A 20,520-nucleotide genomic window follows, 5' to 3' on the forward strand; every position below is an offset into this window, starting at 1 on the left:
TAATCGTTGGCATAGCTGACAATGTGCAAAATACCCAGACAGTCGGTCAGTTCCTTCTGAGTGCAGCTCTTTTTATGACGATTAGTGTATACTGACAGTTTGCAAAATGTAAGCAAGGTAAGTGAGCCATTACAAACATTTTTATTCGCTATTATTCGTCCTCATACCAATTCGATTCTACACAGAGTACGCGAAAGAACTTGCCCCCCTTCTAACAGCCGTGTACCGCAAGTCTCTAGAGGAACGGAGGGTTCCAAATGATTGGAAAAGAGCACAGGTAGTCCCAGTCTTCAAGAAGGGTCGTCGAGCAGATGCGCAAAACTATAGACCTATATCTCTGACGTCGATCTGTTGTAGAATTTTAGAACATGTTTTTTGCTCGAGTATCATGTCGTTTTAGGAAACCCAGAATCTACTATATAGGAATCAACATGGATTCCGGAAACAGCGATCGTGTGAGACCCAACTCGCTTTATTTGTTCATGAGACCCAGAAAATATTAGATACAGGCTCCCAGATAGATGCTATTTTTCTTGACTTCCGGAAGGCGTTCGATACAGTTCCGCACTGTCGCCTGATAAACAAAGTAAGAGTCTACGGAATATCAGACCAGCTGTGTGGCTGGATTGAAGAGTTTTTATCAAACAGAACACAGCATGTTGTTATCAATGGAGAGACGTCTACAGACGTTAAAGTAACCTCTGGCGTGCCACAGGGGAGTGTTATGGGAACATTGCTTTTCACAATATATACGTATAAATGACCTAGTAGATAGTGTCGGAAGTTCCATGCGGCTTTTCGCGGATGATGCTGTAGTATACAGAGAAGTTGCAGCATTAGAAAATTGTAGCGAAATGCAGGAAGATCTGCAGCGGATAGGCACTTGGTGCAGGGAGTGGCAAGTGTCCCTTAACATAGACAAATGTAATGTATTGCGAATACATAGAAAGAAGGATCCTTTATTGTATCATTATATGATAGCGGAACAAACACTGGTAGCAGTTACTTCCGTAAAATATCTGGGAGTATGCGTGCGGAACGATTTGAAGTGGAATGATCATATAAAATTAATTGTTAGTAAGGCGGGTACCAGGTTGAGATTCATTGGGAGAGTGCTTAGAAAATGTAGTCCATCAACAAAGGAGGTGGCTTACAAAACACTCGTTCGACCTATACTTGAGTATTGCTCATCAGTGTGGGATCCGTACCAGTTCGGTTTGACGGAGGAGATAGAGAAGATCCAAAGAAGAGCGGCGCGTTTCGTCACAGGGTTATTTGGTAACCGTGATAGCGTTACGGAGATGTTTAATAAACTCAAGTGACAGACTCTGCAAGAGAGGCGCTCTGCATCGCGGTGTAGCTTGCTCGCCAGGTTTCGTGAGGGTGCGTTTCTGGATGAGGTATCGAATATATTGCTTCCCCCTACTTATACCTCCCGAGGAGATTACGAATGTAAAATTAGAGAGATTAGAGCGCGCACGGAGGCTTTCAGACAGTCGTTCTTCCCGCGAACCATACGCGACTGGAACAGGAAAGGGAGGTAATGACAGTGGCACGTAAAGTGCCACACACCGTTGGGTGGCTTGCGGAGTATAAATGTAGATGTAGATACCAACTTGGACTGGAAAATTCAATCAAATACGCCATGTGTTTCGGTTTCATTACTTTTAAATGCCCGAGCTTCTGATATGAAAGCGAAAGTCAAAAAGTTTTTTCTGTTATCGTTGAGGTTGAAGATTTGTTAGCACTGCAGCTCGGGTAAAGCGTGGCAGAACACAAAATCTGGTCTAAAAAGTAATAAAAATAATGAATTATAGATGATTATATATAAAGGAGTTCATGAACAAACGTAAAAAATACTCAGTATCATTCAAAATGGAAATAGTTCGTTCGTTCAAACAAACTGATTGCAAACTAATTTGTTTTCCCTGAAAAATTGGAAAAATGGACAAATGTTTCATTTAAAGTACTGATGCCTCGTATGCCAATTCCCAAAATTGGAAATGTATTGAATGGAAAACTTAAAAATACAGCCTGTCTATAGTCTCTTCACAAGCGTATTCTATTCGCAGTACACATTTCGAAGTATAGCTTCACTGTGAAGGATTCAGTTGGCTGTCGAATGAGCTGCACTGTGACGTAAAAGCGAGAGGAAGCCTATCTGCGATAGCAAGCTGACTCCCTGAAGAAGAAATTTTGCTTCGAAATGCACACTGGCGGATAAAATACGCTATTGAAAATCCAGTACACGGGCTTCAAAATGAAGTTTCCACTCATGACATTGTCCTGCTTGTGCCTAGACTAGTACTGTGACAATCATGAAGTGAAGTATATAGTTCTTCAATTGCTATGAAAGTAATGAAATGACGGTGATAAGTAAATCATTTTCAACCGCCTCCCGATGCACCATCTCCTCATACACATACCCCTGCCCCGTACCTAACGAGGATTTTGCGAGGTTTCTCTCGGTTATGGGTGTACGGTCATCTCTCCCGTTTATACCGGATAGGTCCCAGCCACTCAGTCACCTCACTGGTATTTGGCTGAAAAGAAACAACGCTCTGTAATGGACCATTCTGAAACAACTTGCCCTACACCCTGGAGAGAAGGTAAAAGGTAAGGCTCGTGTCCTGACTAGCGACCTGAACGCACGTAGAGTGAAGCCCTTCTATACGTAACGGCACTAGGAGGTGGAGTGGGTTACGGGTTCCTCGCTTCGACCGCGTTTACCCCCAGGGGAGAAACCCCGTACTCATTAGAGATCTGAAGTGACTTCCATATACCCGCACTGTGATGTCCTCTCGCGATTCTCCGCTTCAGCCGACTCGTCACCTGAGTCCGTATTTGGCTAAAGTGGACTCGACTGGTTCAGAAAGGAGCGCGAGTACACGAGTGCGTAAGTATAGCAGCGGACTCGTGGTATTCCCACAACCGAGAAATGGCTCTGAGCACTATGGGTCTTAACAGCTGATGTCATCAGTCCCCTAGAACTTAGAACCACTTAAACCTAACTAACCTAAGGACATCACACACATCGAAGCCCGAGGCAGGATTCGAAACTGCGACCGTAGCAGTCGCGCGGTTCCAGACTGAAGCGCCTAGTACCGCTCGGCCACACCGGCCGGCTCCCGCAACCGCTTTGAAAGAAATTTGCTCTAATAAACTGCAAATATTTCACACAATCACGATTTCGCTTTATAACCATTCTCAATCGAAAGTTGAAATGTCGCAAACTGTACGGCCTGGCGCAATGACGGAAGCGACCACCAGGCATGACAGTTATTATATACCAACATAATGACTGATCGGGTTTCAGTGAATACTGTTCTGTTTGTACATTCATTTACACAGATAAAAAATTTTCGAAAACTGTTGTATATTTATTTTAATATTTAATATATATTCAGAGAATGTCTAACAATTACGTTGACACATAATCACTTTTGAGGCGTTACTGAGTCTGTAACGACAGCAATAGAAAACATAACATCATGATGAAGTGCAATCTATAAATGGTGATAAGTCATTAAAATAAATTAGAGAAACGAAAATAAGCTACACAACTCGCTGTTAGTCCATAAACGCAAGTTACTATGACCAAATGAATACAAAAATAGCGCGCTTTTTGTCGGACGGATATAACAGTAACATTGCTTGTGGCCAGTTTAACACTGCACCTATTTTCTCGTTGTGTAAGTGTAATAAACAAGAATATAACCATTCTATTTGCACTGAACTAAATTTGCATGATTTTCGTCTGAAGCGTGAGCTGTAGCATAAAACATACCACATATCGCTCCTGGTCTAATGGAACACATTTGCAGTTGGGTACCTTGCATCAATTAATTATCGTCCTACATCCACCAAAATCTCACAAAACACAGCTTCGTTAACGGCCATCTGATACCAACAATCAGTCTTTTCGCCTTGTCAGTGCTACTCTACAGCAGCTAGATCATGTTCTCATCCTCCACACTAACAGTGAGTCACGGTTAGCCTTACACTGCTGCACGATTCAGTAAGAAAGAACGAGTCGACGACGAACGAAGGAAGCCCGTTAGCACTGATGTAACACAGGCGTCTCGATTTGTGAAGTATGCAACCCGCAACGTCAGACTCGTACTCACTCTAGTAGACAGATGAAAGCAAATTGAATGGACTGCAACTGTCCAGGAGCACAGGAATTTTCTGCTGAAAGCAGTCGCTAAAAGCGTTACTCACGTATCTCGTTGAAGTAGAAGGGGAACTCGCCGGGCAGGGAGCAGTTGAGGCGCGCCTTGAGGAAGGTGGCCCAGTTCTGCGAGAGGATGTTCTTGCCGCCGGTGTCGCGCTTGCAGACGCGCGCCACGCGCGAGTAGACGCTCTTGCCGCAGTTGATGTACTCCACGGCCGGCTCTCGGAAGAAGAACAGCACGTGCTCGCCCACGTCGAATGAGCCAACGAAGTTCGGCTCTGCAGGTAAACACACAAAAAAGGATAGCTACGAACCGATCAGTGCACAAACTCAGGCATGAGCCGCAGCAAATGCTGATACATAGATTCCAAAACATAATATTTGACAAATGCGCAGATGATAACAGGTGTCGCGACTGTGTTGCTGAGAATGACGCAGTGCCTCTGAAATCAATGGTTTATAAGTTTATTTTACTATATTTCTTATGATCCAGATAAACCTACAGGCGAGGTCCAAAAATAACTGGAATTTCTCTCTTGTGTATGGAAGAGTGGAATTGATGAGTCTGACATTATACCGTCATTTCTTAATTTGTTAAACAATTTGCTAATGTCCTGACACAATTGCATTCATAATGCGACATTACTGTATTCATTTTTGGGATTTGAGGTCCGCCAGTTACGCAAAACACCATTTTTCTCAGTACCCAAACATGTTTCGGCACCACTGTGCCATCATCAGTGGGTTTTCGTTATTATTTATTCTGCACTGTGAACATTTTTGTTACATAATTATAAAATTACGTGCATTTTTAGTTCAAACAACAGATCGTTTCTTTTCGTAAATACCTTTACATTTGGTGAGCACGAATTTTCTGGACCACTTTTGTGTTAATTATTACAGGTAGCTTGTCATCTGCAACCAAACGATGTCGATGAGAAAGTTTTTTTCTGAGAGTTAACCTATCTTCTAGAGTGTAATTTAGTTTTTCGCGATGTTTTCGTGCCTATTTTCGTGTGGCAAGGACGTCCGTAACTGGCGGACGTCAAATCGCAAAAAATTTAACTGCAAACACTGCCAATAAAAGGAGCTGCAAATCAAAAGATAGATATTACTGTATTCAGCTGCGCGGAACATCCCTCTTCATATCGATGTGCAGCACAGCTTTCTTAGAGTCACTCAGAACCAAACACTGTCACTCACTGCTTTATTGCCTCCGCGTACCTATGCTACATACTGTTTCGGTTCTAATGATCACTCATCATTCAAGGTAAAGTGTCTGGTTGGTTTGTTTGTGGCGTAACACCGTCAAGGACAGGAGATAAAATTTTAGAATTACTTACAACAATGAAAATAAAGCGCTTAATGCCAAAAACCTTCAGCAGATAATGAACGGGGAATATTTGCATACCAATTCCGACTTTCATATGAGTGCGACCGAGGTATATTATGTAGATGATGATGAAACACAGGTAAAGGTAAATTATCCCGCGAATTTGGGGAGTCGAATACATCACTAATTATCTCTAGGATGACAATTTCCATTAAAATCAAGCACTGATAATGCTGTGTCCCCCCAGAAGACACGGAACACAGTTTACACAGAACAGCGCCGACCTAGCTACAACTGAGGAATAACAAAGTAAAGGTTAGACTGCAGAGAAAGCGCACATGAGAAGGAGTATGTTACACATCCGCCTTACGTCACACTAAAGGTTTCGAAGTCGACAGCTATCTGCCAGACGTGAATATAAGCAGACACACGACTCCACTCAGCATGTAGTACCTCAAGACAATAGCCGGACAATCATCAGGTAATATTAGGACGGCACTTCAGTGCGTATCTCAGGACTCCTTTACAGCTGCCGGCAAGAAAAGCAAAACCGAACATTATACAAGTGAAGTTAGTCATTGTTCATTAGATTTAGGACCATAACAGTACTTAAAGATTTCTCACTGTAAGTAAACTTCGAATTATATTGTCATACATAATTTTCATATTTCAATTAACTGTTATAAAATGTATCAAGAAATTATCGTAAATTGTTGCAAATCTGTGATGCCATCTGTTTTTGTCATACCTATTTGACCACGTGACGAATCTCTGTAGCTACTGCATGCAAACAAGCAACCTCAGTAAAAGCAACTACTTCGGTGGTAAGAGAATTCCATTCCTCTTATATTTGTATGTTTGACAGCAAGTGCACATGGTGTATACAACAATTAGAAAGCTGAATGCTGTCACACACAGAGCTACACTTGCAAAACATAAACATAAACACAAACGCACACACACATACACACACACACACACACACACACACACACACACACACACACACACACATGGAATCTCCAATGCCTGACGCCTTAACATCCCAGAGTTGTCTCGCAGAACTGTTCAAAAGACACAGTTAAGTTATCCTTGAAGATTACCACCACATCTGTCTGTCGACTGCGTTTGTAAACCAGCAGAAAAGATTAAAACTGTCAGCTAGACTGAAGCTCGAACTCGACACCTTTACTTTTCACGGGAGAGTGTTCTACTGACATTTTTCCCCCTCCGCTTATCGCGAGCGGTCACATTACCATTTTCTTTTTCAAGACACTATCCCTTTTTTTTCACTTCGACGACTTACGTGTCAATAATCGCAAGTCTCCGCCGAATTTTTTCACATTTCTTTTCGTTCAAGAAACAACACAAAGAAACATTTCTAGTACGCTCCACATGTGGCGTCGATACTCCACGAGGGCCGCAACCTACAAAATTCATCTTTTAAATTTTATTCATTTTTATTTATTTTTTATTTTTTATTTGAAATTGAGGAGTACAGTCAGCGGCAGGGCGGAGGAGGCAAGGCGGGTAGCGGTCGAATTCAGAGGCTTGGCCATGATGTTTCCCTCCTCCTACAACCGACGTTGGCGTCAATTTTTTTTTAAAAAATTAACAAATACAAGGGAGCCACATGCCAAAAATTATGACTATAATTTGAACCGAAAAGAGCCATCTTGCCTGCTGGGATCACCTTATCGAAGCGGGCGAATGGTAAGAGGCAATCGTCATTTCAACGGACATCAACAGTCGTCAGCCGTCTGAGTGCCCGAAGTCGCTGCCCACGGTCAGAGATTCTGTTGCCGTATGGGGACCGTGGAAACAGCACGTCTGCTGTTCAACTTCTTCTCACACCCAGCACATCCCAGCTGGGCGATCGGCCCATGAATGACGACCCCAAATAGTTAGCAGGAAGGTTCCGATATTGCGTTATGTTCTGTAACACCATAAACTCTGTAACACCATAAAAACGTTCGCCGGCCGGAGTGGCCGAGCGGTTCTAGGCGCTACAGTTTGGAACCGCGTGACCGCTACGGTCGCAGGTTCGAATCCTGCCTCGGGCATGGATGTGTGTGATGTCCTTAGGTTAGTTAAGTTTAATTAGTTCTAAGTTCTAGGGGACTGATGACTACAGAAGTTAAGTTCCATAGTGCTCAGAGCCATTTGAACCATTTTTTTCAGAATGTCCAACGATCTAAATTTGTTGAGGCGAGCCTGTGTGATGAGTGTTTGTAAGACCTTACGATACAGAAAGGCAGCCGTACATTGTGTTTGTCGATGGCACGATATCCCTAAACATTTGAGCACTGGGATTTTTGTCAGGTGTACAGACAGTTCTGCAGGTATACCTCGTCCGACCGCCACGTAGCGTAAATACCGTAGGTTGGTCACACTACCAGCACCGCCCCATAATGTTGCCGTACGTATTTCGTCACCAGTGCGTGCTAAGAGCATCACATCATTGGGATACGCGCCACATCGCAAGGTCACGGAACGGAGTTAAGACCTTCCAAGCGTCGCCGCAGTTCGTGAAGAGCGGGTTCGAGGTCAGTGGCGAATAAGGTGGCAGTAACAGAACAGCCCTGTCTCACGGACTTGTTGACACGGACGGGTCGGACCGACAGCAATTTCTTTAATCTTCGTGACCGCCCCAAGGATCAAACGAAACACAACAGATATCGTCAAGTGCGGGATTCCGATGTGGTCCATAACTGCACGCAGCAAACTATGTTCGTCGCAATCGAAAGTATGGTCAAAATTCAGCGCAACAAGAGCGTCGTGGAGATGGCATGTTTGAATCAGCGCCACCACGTCTCTGTAGTGCTCAAAGTCGTAAGCACGTACGTGTTGCCTCCGATGCAGGTTTGATAAGTGCGAATGGCCGCCATTATCGCAGATTTGAGCGTCCCACGGAGGATGCGTGTAGTAGTCTGTGTTTAGCATTGTCAATGGGTGAAAATCAATCGGGCGATAGCCTCATCCAGGTTTGGGCACTGGAACCAAGTGGCCCTCAGTGAATTCAGATGGCACTTGAAAATCGGGTTCCAGGAGCTCTCTGTACGTTCTGTCCCAGCCATATTGGGCCCATAAGATCAAAAAGCCGTTTGCAAAATTCAAGAGGTAGTCCGTCAATGCCTGGCGTTTTGTTGGGAGCACTGCACAACATAGCCTCTCGTAGTTCTTCCAAAGTCACCTCCGGCAAGAGAGTAGCATCATCTAATGCGTTCCAAGAGACATGTAGGTCGGATAGGACTTCCGCGACAACACCATCAGTTGTCCTCGCCCGCACCCGCACATCCGCGAGACGTACCGCGGTGATACGTAGCAATTGTGCCTTGACATGGTGTTCAGCCGATTGTCGTTCCGGCGACGGCGGTTGCACAGACAGTTCGCGGAGCGCCGTATAGTAGAAATCAGTGGTAGCGGTATACCAGCGCGCTCTATCTCATCCATACCTGGCTAATGTTCGGCACAAGGCGGGCTTGACACACCGTAACCACCACTGAAGTGTGGAACCGTAGGAGCGTAATAGCCGTTGGCATCGGCTCCACGCGGACATAACTTCGCGTCTGCAGTTTACCTAAGCAAGAAGGGTCACATTGTGGTGCCACAGATCCCTACTTCGTCGGACGTGTTGGTGGGGTGAGGATGAGAGTACACACATGCGCTCGTCCGTGAACGCTGTCGGTTACATGACAGCGTCGACAGCTGCCGATCGCAGGCCGCGTGTGACACAAACTCCATCCAAACAGCTCGCGTAATGGCTAGTAAAGTAGGTGTATGTCTTTCGATCGCCCGTGTTGTATGACCCATGTATCCAATAAAGCCAAGCCCTTTACAAGCGCCTGAAGTGCCGGGAAAGTTGTATAGTGTGGGATTGTCTGGGCACACAATTAAAATCTCCACCTACTACCAAGTGGTCGGCGTTGCCCCCGGAAGAGCAGTGCTGTATCTTCGGCGCAAAAGGTGCGGCGTTCTCCCCTTCTGTCGGTTCCGGAGGGAGCCTACAGGTTCACCAGATGAACTGTACCAACCGTGAGTACGATCCTACGGGACGACGGGAAATAGGAAACATTAGTTGCCATAATCCCCTCCCACATCTGAGTAGCCGTACCTCGTCCGCCCACATCTGAAGGCATGGCATAGGCGTCATATTCGTAGGTATCGGGACAGAGTCCTGGTCGGACTTCTTGAAGAAAAACAACATCCAGATCCATATAGCTCGTAATGTATCTTGCAGCATACGAGTTTTGAGAGCAGAAGTAATGCCGCTGACATTGATCGTGGCGAGTCGATATACCTGTTCCATCAAGTCGCGGGGGCTGTCCTTGATATTACAAGTACGCCGTAGTCGCCTTGTGGAGCGTCTTTAGGTCGAAGAGATACGAAGCGGTGAGTGTAGGTCATGCCGGCTTTGACGACTGTCGCCGTCAACGCACGCGCGGCCAACAGCTTTGGTGTATCGTCAGCGTCCTGAAACGCCTCCTACATCTCCATCTCCTGCAGCCAATCTCCCTGAAAGCTAGTTAACACTGGATCTCGAGAGGCAGACGTAGTCGTGGGTGCATACCTAGGGGCGGGGCTTCTGTGATCTCCCGCATCTCCACAGTGCACGGTTCGGCTTGTAGCGGGGGAAGACATCGAACGGTATGATATGTTAGGATCGGCCATGTCGGATCGGTATATTGGCTGACGCATCTCATTATCCATCGATGCTTCCTCGAGCCGTTCTACTGCCTTTATTGTTATGCGCCATTTCTTATGGCGCTTCGGCGATTTCTGTTCACACTGTCTGACCTCTGTGCCCGGCGCAGGGCAGAGGGTAGATGCGACATCCTGTTCTTTCAAAATGGTTCAAATGGCTCTGAGCACTATGGGACTCAACTGCTGAGGTCATTAGTCCCCTAGAACTTAGAACTAGTTAAACCTAACTAACCTAAGGACATCACAAACACCCATGCCCGAGGCAGGATTCGAACCTGCGACCGTAGCGGTCTTGCGGTTCCAGACTGCAGCGCCTTTAACCGCACGGCCACTTCGGCCGGCATCCTGTTCTTTAACTTTCATCACAATATCACCTTTTCGTTGCAGCGGTGCATGCTTTCCGCCTGGGCTCCACAAGAGGGCAACAGAGGCATCGGCACTAGAAGACGCTAGGGCCTTCTCAGGAACTGTTACAGGGGTCTCCAAGGCTTGTATCAACACAGAAGGGTCGTCATAGACAGCTGACGTCTCACATCACGCTGTCGCAGCATATGTAATCGGCATATAGGTCGCTATCGACGGTCGGGATTGATCGCGATCGTGAGATACGAAAGTATACGGCGGTGTAGTTCAATACGGACTTGTCGCACCCAGCTAAGGACAGAGTAAGTTTCGAAGGTCTTCCCTTTTTTGGCCGTGTGGCTGAGGACTGTACCACTGGGTCAAGAGAAAAGTGATCAATCCGCTGGGACTTCAAATGACAGTTCAAACACTAACACATTTTGTCTTCCCAGTCCACTACGTTCAAGTGTTACCACACCCACGTTTCCGTCAGAGTGGCAGAGTTGTAACCTTCCTTTGAGCGTCTGAGAAGCTTGTCACAGTCCTCATCGTCAGTGAAATTAAGAAACACGACGCTGGAGACGATAGAGAAGCAGCTTTTTTGGGTCAACATGTACCACGTAAAAATCTCTTTACTTCGTGGGCCTTGGGTACGGAGTACGTTGCGTCGAACTGCAACATGATCGTGGCTTTCCGATACGAAAGAGCCATCGGATGTCAGCAACGCAGCTATGACACTTAACACTAGCGCGGTGGAGCGGTCAACAACAACAGATCTGAAAACGCGTCATGGAGTGGCCGAGAGCTACCCGACTGCCAACTGAGCTACCCGCCCATGTCTCACGACCAGTCCTCACAACTTTACTTTCGCCAGTTCCTCGTAAGTCGTGCTTGGGTAGCTCAGTCGGTAGAGCACTTCCCCGCGAAGGGCAAAGGTTCCGAGTTCGAGTCTCGGTCCGGCACACAGTTTTCATCTGGCAGGAAGTTTCGTATCAGCGACAGAGTGAAAATATCATTCTGCAGTACAAAGAAAATTGCTAGAATTAAATACGGCCTCCCTTCAGAAATCGATCATTAAGTGCTGTAAGATTTCACATCATTCTACACCGTTCCAGCCATTCATCCAACTCCTGAATCCGGCAAATCGACGACGAGCGCTTCTACTGTGCTGAGGGGGCACCATCATCTGGAAGACGCAGGTCAGTGAATTTCGTGTCCCTACAGTGAGATACGACGGATGTGCATGTCTCCACCAACAACTTCGCCGAGTTAAGCCTGTCACGAATGGATTCTGTGACAGGTCTTCCAAGAAAAATGTTGAACCATGGTTTGTGGACATTGGCTTTCCTGAAATGGACTGACCTGTCCAGTACCTCCACCCTGATAACAATGGAACACCCGTGCGATCAGTTAGAACATCAACTTGGCTCCAGGCTCCACAGTCCATCACTACATTTTCTGGTTTTGGCTGTTGAGAATCCTCTATGGACATTGAGACAACTGATTGAAACTGTTCGCATCACAATTCAAGCCCTCATGAAGGCGAAGGGTTGACGCATCCCATATTGATATGCGCCAACAGGCGTTCAGGTACACTACTGGCCATTAAAATTGCTACACCACGAAGATGACGTGCTACAGACGTGAAATTTAACCGACAGGAAGAAGATGCTGTGATATGCAAATGATTAGCTTTTCAGAGCATTCACACAAGGTTGGCGTCAGTGGCGACACCTATAACATGTAGACATGAGGAAAGTTTCCAAGCGATTTCTCATACACAAACAGCTGTTCACCGGTGTTGCCTGGTGAAACGTTGTTGTGATGCCTCGTGTAAGGAGGAGAAATGTGTACCATCACGTTTCCGACTTTGATAAAGGTTGGACTGTAGCCTATGGCAATTGCGGTTTACCTTATCGCGACCTTGCTGCTCGCGTTGGTCGAGATCAAATGACTGTTAGCAGAATATGGAATCGGTGAGTACAGGAGGGTAATACGGAACGCCGTGCTGGATCCCAACGACCTCGTATCACTAGCAGCCCAGATGACAGGCATCTTATTCGGATGGCTGTAAAGGGTCGTGCAGCCACGTGTCGATCGCTGAGTCAACAGATGGGGACGTTTGCAAGACAACAACCATATGCACGAACAGTTCGATGACGTTTGCAGTAGCATGGACTATCAGCTCGGAAACCATGGCTGCGGTTACCCTAGACGCTGCATCACAGACAGGAGCGCCTGCGATGGTGTACTCAACGACGAGCCTGGGTGCACGAATGGCAAAACGTCATTTTTTTGGATGAATCCAGGTTCTGTTTACAGCATCATGATGGTCGCATCCGTGTTTGGCGACATCGCCGTGAACGCACATTGGAAGCGTGTATTCGTCATCGCCATACTGGCGTATCACCCGGTGTGATGGTGTGAGGTGCCATTGGTTACACGTCTCTGTCACATCTTGTTCACATTGACGTCACTTTGAACAGTGGACGTTACATTTCAGATGTGTTACGACCCGTTGCTCTACCCTTCATTCGATCCCTGCGAAACCCTACATTTCAGCAGGGTAATGCACGACCGCATGTTGCAGGCCCCGTACGGGCCTTTCTGGATACAGAAAATGTTTGACTGCTGCCCTGGCCAGCACATTTTCCAGATCTCTCATCAATTGAAAACGTCTGGTCAATGGTGGCCGAGCAATTGGCTTGTCGCAATACGCCAGTCACTGCTCTTGATGAACTGTGGTATCGTGTTGAAGCTGCATGGGCAGCTGTACCTGTACACGCCATCCGAGCTCTGTTTGACTCAATGCCCAGGCGTATCAAGGTCGTCATTAGGGCCAGAGCGATTGTTCTGGGTACTAATTTCTCAGGATCTATGCACCCAAATTGTGCCAAAATGTAATCACATGTCAGTTCTAGTATAATATACACTCCTGGAAATGGAAAAAAGAACACATTGACATCGGTGTGTCAGACCCACCATACTTGCTCCGGACACTGCGAGAGGGCTGTACAAGCAATGATCACACGCACGGCACAGCGGACACACCAGGAACCGCGGTGTTGGCCGTCGAATGGCGCTAGCTGCGCAGCATTTGTGCACCGCCGCCGTCAGTGTCAGCCAGTTTGCCGTGGCATACGGAGCTCCATCGCAGTCTTTAACACTGATAGCATGCCGCGACAGCGTGGACTTGAACCGTATGTGCAGTTGACGGACTTTGAGCGAGGGCGTATAGTGGGCATGCGGGAGGCCGGGTGGACGTACCGCCGAATTGCTCAACACGTGGGGCGTGAGGTCTCCACAGTACATCGATGTTGTCGCCAGTGGTCGGCGGAAGGTGCACGTGCCCGTCGACCTGGGACCGGACCGCAGCGACGCACGGATGCACGCCAAGACCGTAGGATCCTACGCAGTGCCGTAGGGGACCGCACCGCCACTTGCCAGCAAATTAGGGACACTGTTGCTCCTGGGGTATCGGCGAGGACCATTCGCAACCGTCTCCATGAAGCTGGGCTACAGTCCCGCACACCGTTAGGCCGTCTTCCGCTCACGCCCCAACATCGTGCAGCCCGCCTCCAGTGGTGTCGCGACAGGCGTGAATGGAGGGACGAATGGAGACGTGTCGTCTTCAGCGATGAGAGTCGCTTCTGCCTTGGTGCCAATGATGGTCGTATGCGTGTTTGGCGCCGTGCAGGTGAGCGCCACAATCAGGACTGCATACGACCGAGGCACACAGGGCCAACACTCGGCATCATGGTGTGGGGAGCGATCTCCTACACTGGCCGTACACCACTGGTGATCGTCGAGGGGACACTGAATAGTGCACGGTACATCCAAACCGTCATCGAACCCATCTTTCTACCATTCCTAGACCGGCAAGGGAACTTGCTGTTCCAACAGGACAATGCACGTCCGCATGTATCCCGTGCCACCCAACGTGCTCTAGAAGGTGTAAGTCAACTACCCTGGCCAGCAAGATCTCCGGATCTGTCCCCCATTGAGCATGTTTGGGACTGGATGAAGCGTCGTCTCACGCGGTCTGCACGTCCAGCACGAACGCTGGTCCAACTGAGGCGCCAGGTGGAAATGGCATGGCAAGCCGTTCCACAGGACTACATCCAGCATCTCTACGATCGTCTCCATGGGAGAATAGCAGCCTGCATTGCTGCGAAAGGTGGATATACACTGTACTAGTGCCGACATTGTGCATGCTCTGTTGCCTGTGTCTATGTGCCTGTGGTTCTGTCAGTGTGATCATGTGATGTATCTGACCCCAGGAATGTGTCAATAAAGTTTACCCTTCCTGGGACAATGAATTCACGGTGTTCTTATTTCAATTTCCAGGAGTGTATTTGTCCAATGAATACCCGTTTATCATCTGCATTTCTTCTTGGTATAGCAATTTTAATGGCGAGTAGTGTACTTTTGATCACATACTGTATTAACCGCAACTTTGCCCACGTGCGGGATACACAGTGAAAAAGCAGAGGAAACGTATGGAGATGAGAAGGAAATTTTGTATGAGCCACACCTGAGAACGACTGAGAAAAAGTGCGTGTTGAAAATGGTTAGTACTCACTGTCGAGCCACTTGGAGTCGTACTTAAGGGTCCTCTTGAAGGAGAACTCGCGGCGGCCGGTGGTCAGGTTGTGCAGGTCTGTGCGGAAGATGACGGTGTCGGCCTTGGTGAACTCGGCGTTGGTGCCGCTGTAGAGGCCCGGCAGGCCGCCCGGGTTGCCGCGCTCCACCCACACCGCCGTCGAGTTGTCCGCCGGGTCGTACGGGCACTTGGCCACACCCGTGCCCACGCCGGGTACGTAGTCACGCCGCGACAAGTGCGTCAGATTCGCCTGCAACGAGCGAAATCAGCGGTCTGGAAAAGCTAGCTCTCGGACGTAGATTCTCGTTTTATGTTCTCTTCCTATGATAGAGAACTATATATTAGTCAGAAATTGGATGTTTTCCATTTCCCCAGTCAGTTTACAGCTTTCTTTGTCAAGCACAGTCTTCCAGCAACCCGGTAAACATCATGTAAAGAGATGTAGAGTACAGCAAAAATGCAGCTTCTCTTTTCTTTGTAGAAAATAGTTAAAAAAATTCTGTATTTACATGCACTGCTAGCCATTAACTTGCAATACTCGGACGACAGCAAATAATGAAATTTTACATCTTGTGAATATTAAGTACAGGAAAGTAGGAAACCATATTATTAATTTCTTAAAAGACATCATGGTTGCCGTTGACTGTACAATATATTTATTGTTACGATTGTAATTTCGGCCTTATTGCCATTTTCAAGTAACACTGCAAAAGTTACGTTCTGTCAGAATATAAGACTGTCTGACACGAGTACATGTCGTCGTCAAAATCTAGCCTTTTGACTGTGAGAGCCCCACAAGTTCCAATGAGTACGACACTTATTACATCGTAATGTGTTGTTAAATATGTACTGAACTGAGGACGACATGTACTCATGTCAGACAGTCTTGTATTCTGACAGAATGTAACTTTCGCAGTGTTACTAGAAAATGGCAATAAGGCTGAAACTGCAGTCGTAATAATAAATACACTCCTGGAAATTGAAATAAGAACACCGTGAATTCATTGTCCCAGGAAGGGGAAACTTTATTGACACATTCCTGGGGTCAGATACATCACATGATCACACTGACAGAACCACAGGCACATAGACACAGGCAACAGAGCATGCACAATGTCGGCACTAGTACAGTGTATATCCACCTTTCGCAGCAATGCAGGCTGCTATTCTCCCATGGAGACGATCGTAGAGATGCTGGATGTAGTCCTGTGGAACGGCTTGCCATGCCATTTCCACCTGGCGCCTCAGTTGGACCAGCGTTCGTGCTGCACGTGCAGACCGCGTGAGACGACGCTTCATCCAGTCCCAAACATGCTCAATGGGGGACAGATCCGGAGATCTTGCTGGCCAGGGTAGTTGACTTACACCTTCTAGAGCACGTTGGATGGCACGGGATACATGCGGACGTGCATTGTCCTGTTGGAACAGCAAGTTCCCTTGCCGGTCTAGGAATGGTAGAACGATGGGTTCGATGACGGTTTGGATGTACCGTGCACTATTCAGTGTTCCCTCGACGATCACCAGTGGTGTACGGCCAGTGTAGGAGATCGCTCCCCACACCATGATGCCGGGTGTTGGCCCTGTGTGCCTCGGTCGTATGCAGTCCTGATTGTGGCGCTCACCTGCACGGCGCCAAACACGCAGACGACCATCATTGGCACCAAGGCAGAAGCGACTCTCATCGCTGAAGACGACACGTCTCCATTCGTCCCTCCATTCACGCCTGTCGCGACACCACTGGAGGCGGGCTGCACGATGTTGGGGCGTGAGCGGAAGACGGCCTAACGGTGTGCGGGACCGTAGCCCAGCTACATGGAGACGGTTGCGAATGGTCCTCGCCGATACCCCAGGAGCAACAGTGTCCCTAATTTGCTGGGAAGTGGCGGTGCGGTCCCCTACGGCACTGCGTAGGATCCTACGGTCTTGGCGTGCATCCGTGCGTCGCTGCGGTCCGGTCCCAGGTCGACGGGCACGTGCACCTTCCGCCGACCACTGGCGACAACATCGATGTGCTGTGGAGACCTCACGCCCCACGTGTTGAGCAATTCGGCGGTACGTCCACCCGGCCTCCCACATGCCCACTATACGCCCTCGCTCAAAGTCCGTCAACTGCACATACGGTTCACGTCCCCGCTGTCGCGGCATGCTACCAGTGTTAAAGACTGCGATGGAGCTCCGTAGGCCACGGCAAACTGGCTGACACTGACGGCGGCGGTGCACAATTGCTGCGCAGCTAGCGCCATTCGACGGCCAACACCGCGGTTCCTGGTGTGTCCGCTGTGCCGTGTGTGTGATCATTGCTTGTACAGCCCTCTCGCAGTGTCCGGAACAAGTATGGTGGGTCTGACACACCGGTGTCAATGTGTTCTTTTTTCCATTTCCAGGAGTGTATTTTATACAGTCAACGGCGACCGTGATGTCTTTTAAGAAACATTATATGACTGTGAATCCCAACCATGAGAAGTTAACCATATTATTAAGTTTGTAGGTTATTTTGAGGAGAGCAACTTAACACACAGAGCTGCTACCTCTGCCAGCAACAATGACCCTATCCGGGCTGCATATCAAGTCGATCTTCGTTTGTATGACAGATATGGATACAACGTTATTCCGTGCTGATTCAAGTCGCAGTCACAGTCCATAAATCTGAAAGGTTGGTTAGTGGTGGTGTGCAAGTCTCATAAGAGATCTGGAGTAGGTGGTGGACAGGGCAACAGCCGAATGCGTTCTGTATCTAGGTGGGTTAGCACATCACAGGCAACATGGCGCGGAGTCGCATCGCGGTTTGAGGCGCCATGTCACGGATTGCGCGGCCCCTCCCGCTGGAGTTTCGATTCCTCCCTCGATCATTGGTGTGTGTTGTTCTTAGCATAAGTTAGTTTAAGTAGTGTGTATGTCAAGGGCCGGCCGCGATGGTCACGCGGTTCTAGGCGCTCAGTCCGGAACCGCGCGACTGCTACGGTCGTAGGTTCGGATCCTGCCTCGGGCTTGGATGTGTGTGTTGTCCTTAGGTTAGTTAGGTTTAAGTAGTTCTAAGTCCTAGGGGACTGATGACCTAAGATGTTAAGTCCCATAGTGCTCAGAGCCATTTGAACCATTTGTATGTCTAGGGACCGATGACCTCAGCAGTTTGGTCCCTTAGGTATTCACAAACATAGTAACATTTGAACAGGGAGTCTTGTGTTATCTTTTATGCATACCATACTGCTCAAACAAGCACTGTCCCTTACGCGCAAAACGAAAATCCAGCAGGCTGGTGCTCGCATTCAGGCCCAGAATCAACAGAATGTGAGTACCGCAAGGTGATGCTCCAGCTCAGCCCACAAATGCTAATCTTCAATGGATGAGCTGCACAACATAAAGGTTCCATTCAGAGTTCTTATCTGTCCACAGATGGGTTTGATTGATTTCACAGGAGAAGTTGCGAGCCAGAAAAGCATTAAAGTCCGCCAAGAGCCACCTAAAAAGAAATCGAGCTCCAAATGCATGTAGACAGCATTCTGAACAGCTCCATTTTGTGTCATTATCTCTTTGGTGTACAAAGTGGTGGATTTTACAGGCTGCTTGACGCCAGTGGACTTTCCCAGAGATGTTACTGCCTGCGGTGGCCTCCGCAACTCGCTCTCTTGGGCTCTTAGTCCCAGTAGTACGTCTTACGCTGATCCAGCGGTACATCAAACATCTCTGTCTTCTTCACTGCTGGGTAGTGATACGATATCCCTCTCTCCTCTAACAACACAATAGGTCTGAAGTGGTCCGCGCAATTATCCCAGTGCCATAGGAGTAATGCTGATGTTGGTAACCCAGTTAGTAGCTATGCCATCATGGAGAGAAAGACGAGGATGGTGGCACCCGTCTCGTTTAAAGAAGGCATCAACGGCAGCAAGACAAAGAATACGCATGAGGAAGTCCTGTGAGTGGCTGACGTTCCTCATTACTCGCTATTGCGGTTTGTTGTCACTTGCATTCATGCGCATGAGCCTGCGTCGCTTGTGAGTCTACAATCACATGACCCCTTCCACGCGGATAAGGAAACATGGTGGTCAGATGCGTCACAATGGAGAGCAAGTCGTAGAGCAAGAGCATCTGACCTGCGCACACTGCAACTTCGCGGACGTTTCGTGCCCGTGTGAGTTACGCTATTAATTCCACGCAGGCAGCTGTGTAATTACGCGAAGCAGTGTCAGTTACCTTCAGTAACTTTCAGCAAGCCTATTCTCCCTATCTCTAATCCACCACAGCCGAGTTCTCACCACGCAGATCACGCTCACGTCTGCTGTGCTCCAAGGGCAGCCAGTTTCGTGCGTGGTCCACGCTGGGGCTGCGTCCACGAGTTCACCTGGCTTTCTGCAACTCAGGCGTGGATGGAAGTCATCGCGCAGTGTCAGGTGTGGCTCGACCTCCATAGAGTACTGGAAGGACAGTAGCAAAGTTAGGAGCCGAGAACAGCGCATCAAGAGACGGATATCGACTGCCGCTAGTCACCAACCTTGGCGCTCGGCATCCTAGCAGAATGGTTCAAATGGCTCTGAGCACTATGGGACTTAATATTTGAGGTCATCAGTCTCCTAGAACTTACAACTACTTAAACCTGACTAACTTAAGGACATCACACACATCCATACCCGAGGCAGGATTCAAACCTGCGAACGTAGCGGTCGCGCGGTTCCAGACTGAAGCGCCTAGAACCGCTCGGCCACAGCGGCCGGCCATCCTAGCAGAAGCCGTGGCTCCCATATCATCAGACTTCCGTGTGTCAATGCCCTGGGGCAGCCTTCGAGAAGCCGCTCTGCTTTGACAGACTTCCACATGACGACCCTCTGTGGCACAGAAACGCCATCCTTCTACGTAGTCAGTGTTGAGCAGCTGTATTTAAACCCTCCCACAGACGAGCCTTCGTCGGTCAAACAGCTGGGCAACAATGTGACGCACAGCCTGTGATGTCCAGTGCTGTACTGATGACGCTACCGTATGTGCTTGGAGACTGTCTGCCACCTGGGCAAATTCCAGCAAATCTAAGTCTCCTAGTCGCTTTCCCTATTACTGATTTTGTGGGGTACTCACCTTTCACACTGCTTAGCAGTATCACGTCTAAATCTTTAAGCGTTGTGACGTAATGAAGATGTTCACTGCTAATCTTGAAATCATATACTACCGGGCTCTTTCCCTTTGTTGTAGTCACTATGGTACATTTAAACACATTGAAAGAGAGCTGCCGTTCATCATCCCAAGTGTTTCGGCGCATTGATTTACGATTGTCCAACGACGATAGCTTTCTGCTGACATAGCGTCGTCAGCGCATAATCTTATAGTACTACTGAACCTATCTGATGAATAGTTTATAAACCAAGAAGGAAAAACATT

The 20,520-nt window shown here is 48.0% G+C and overlaps 1 protein-coding gene across 2 annotated transcripts in view; it reads right to left on the minus strand.

Moving 5' to 3' along the window:
* The window catches only part of LOC126412375 (semaphorin-2A-like), a 1,156,194-nt gene that overhangs the window by 157,162 nt on the left and 978,512 nt on the right, over positions 1-20,520 (minus strand). For both annotated transcript variants that reach the window (XM_050081946.1, XM_050081945.1), the window contains 2 exons: positions 15,136-15,406; positions 4,222-4,452 (listed from right to left, as the gene is read on the minus strand). In XM_050081946.1, the coding sequence (XP_049937903.1) occupies positions 4,222-4,452; positions 15,136-15,406 (502 nt within the window). The remainder of the gene's footprint in view (positions 1-4,221; positions 4,453-15,135; positions 15,407-20,520) is intronic.

Source organism: Schistocerca serialis, chromosome 7, assembly GCF_023864345.2.
Source record: "Schistocerca serialis cubense isolate TAMUIC-IGC-003099 chromosome 7, iqSchSeri2.2, whole genome shotgun sequence".
Lineage (NCBI taxonomy): Eukaryota > Metazoa > Arthropoda > Insecta > Orthoptera > Acrididae > Schistocerca > Schistocerca serialis.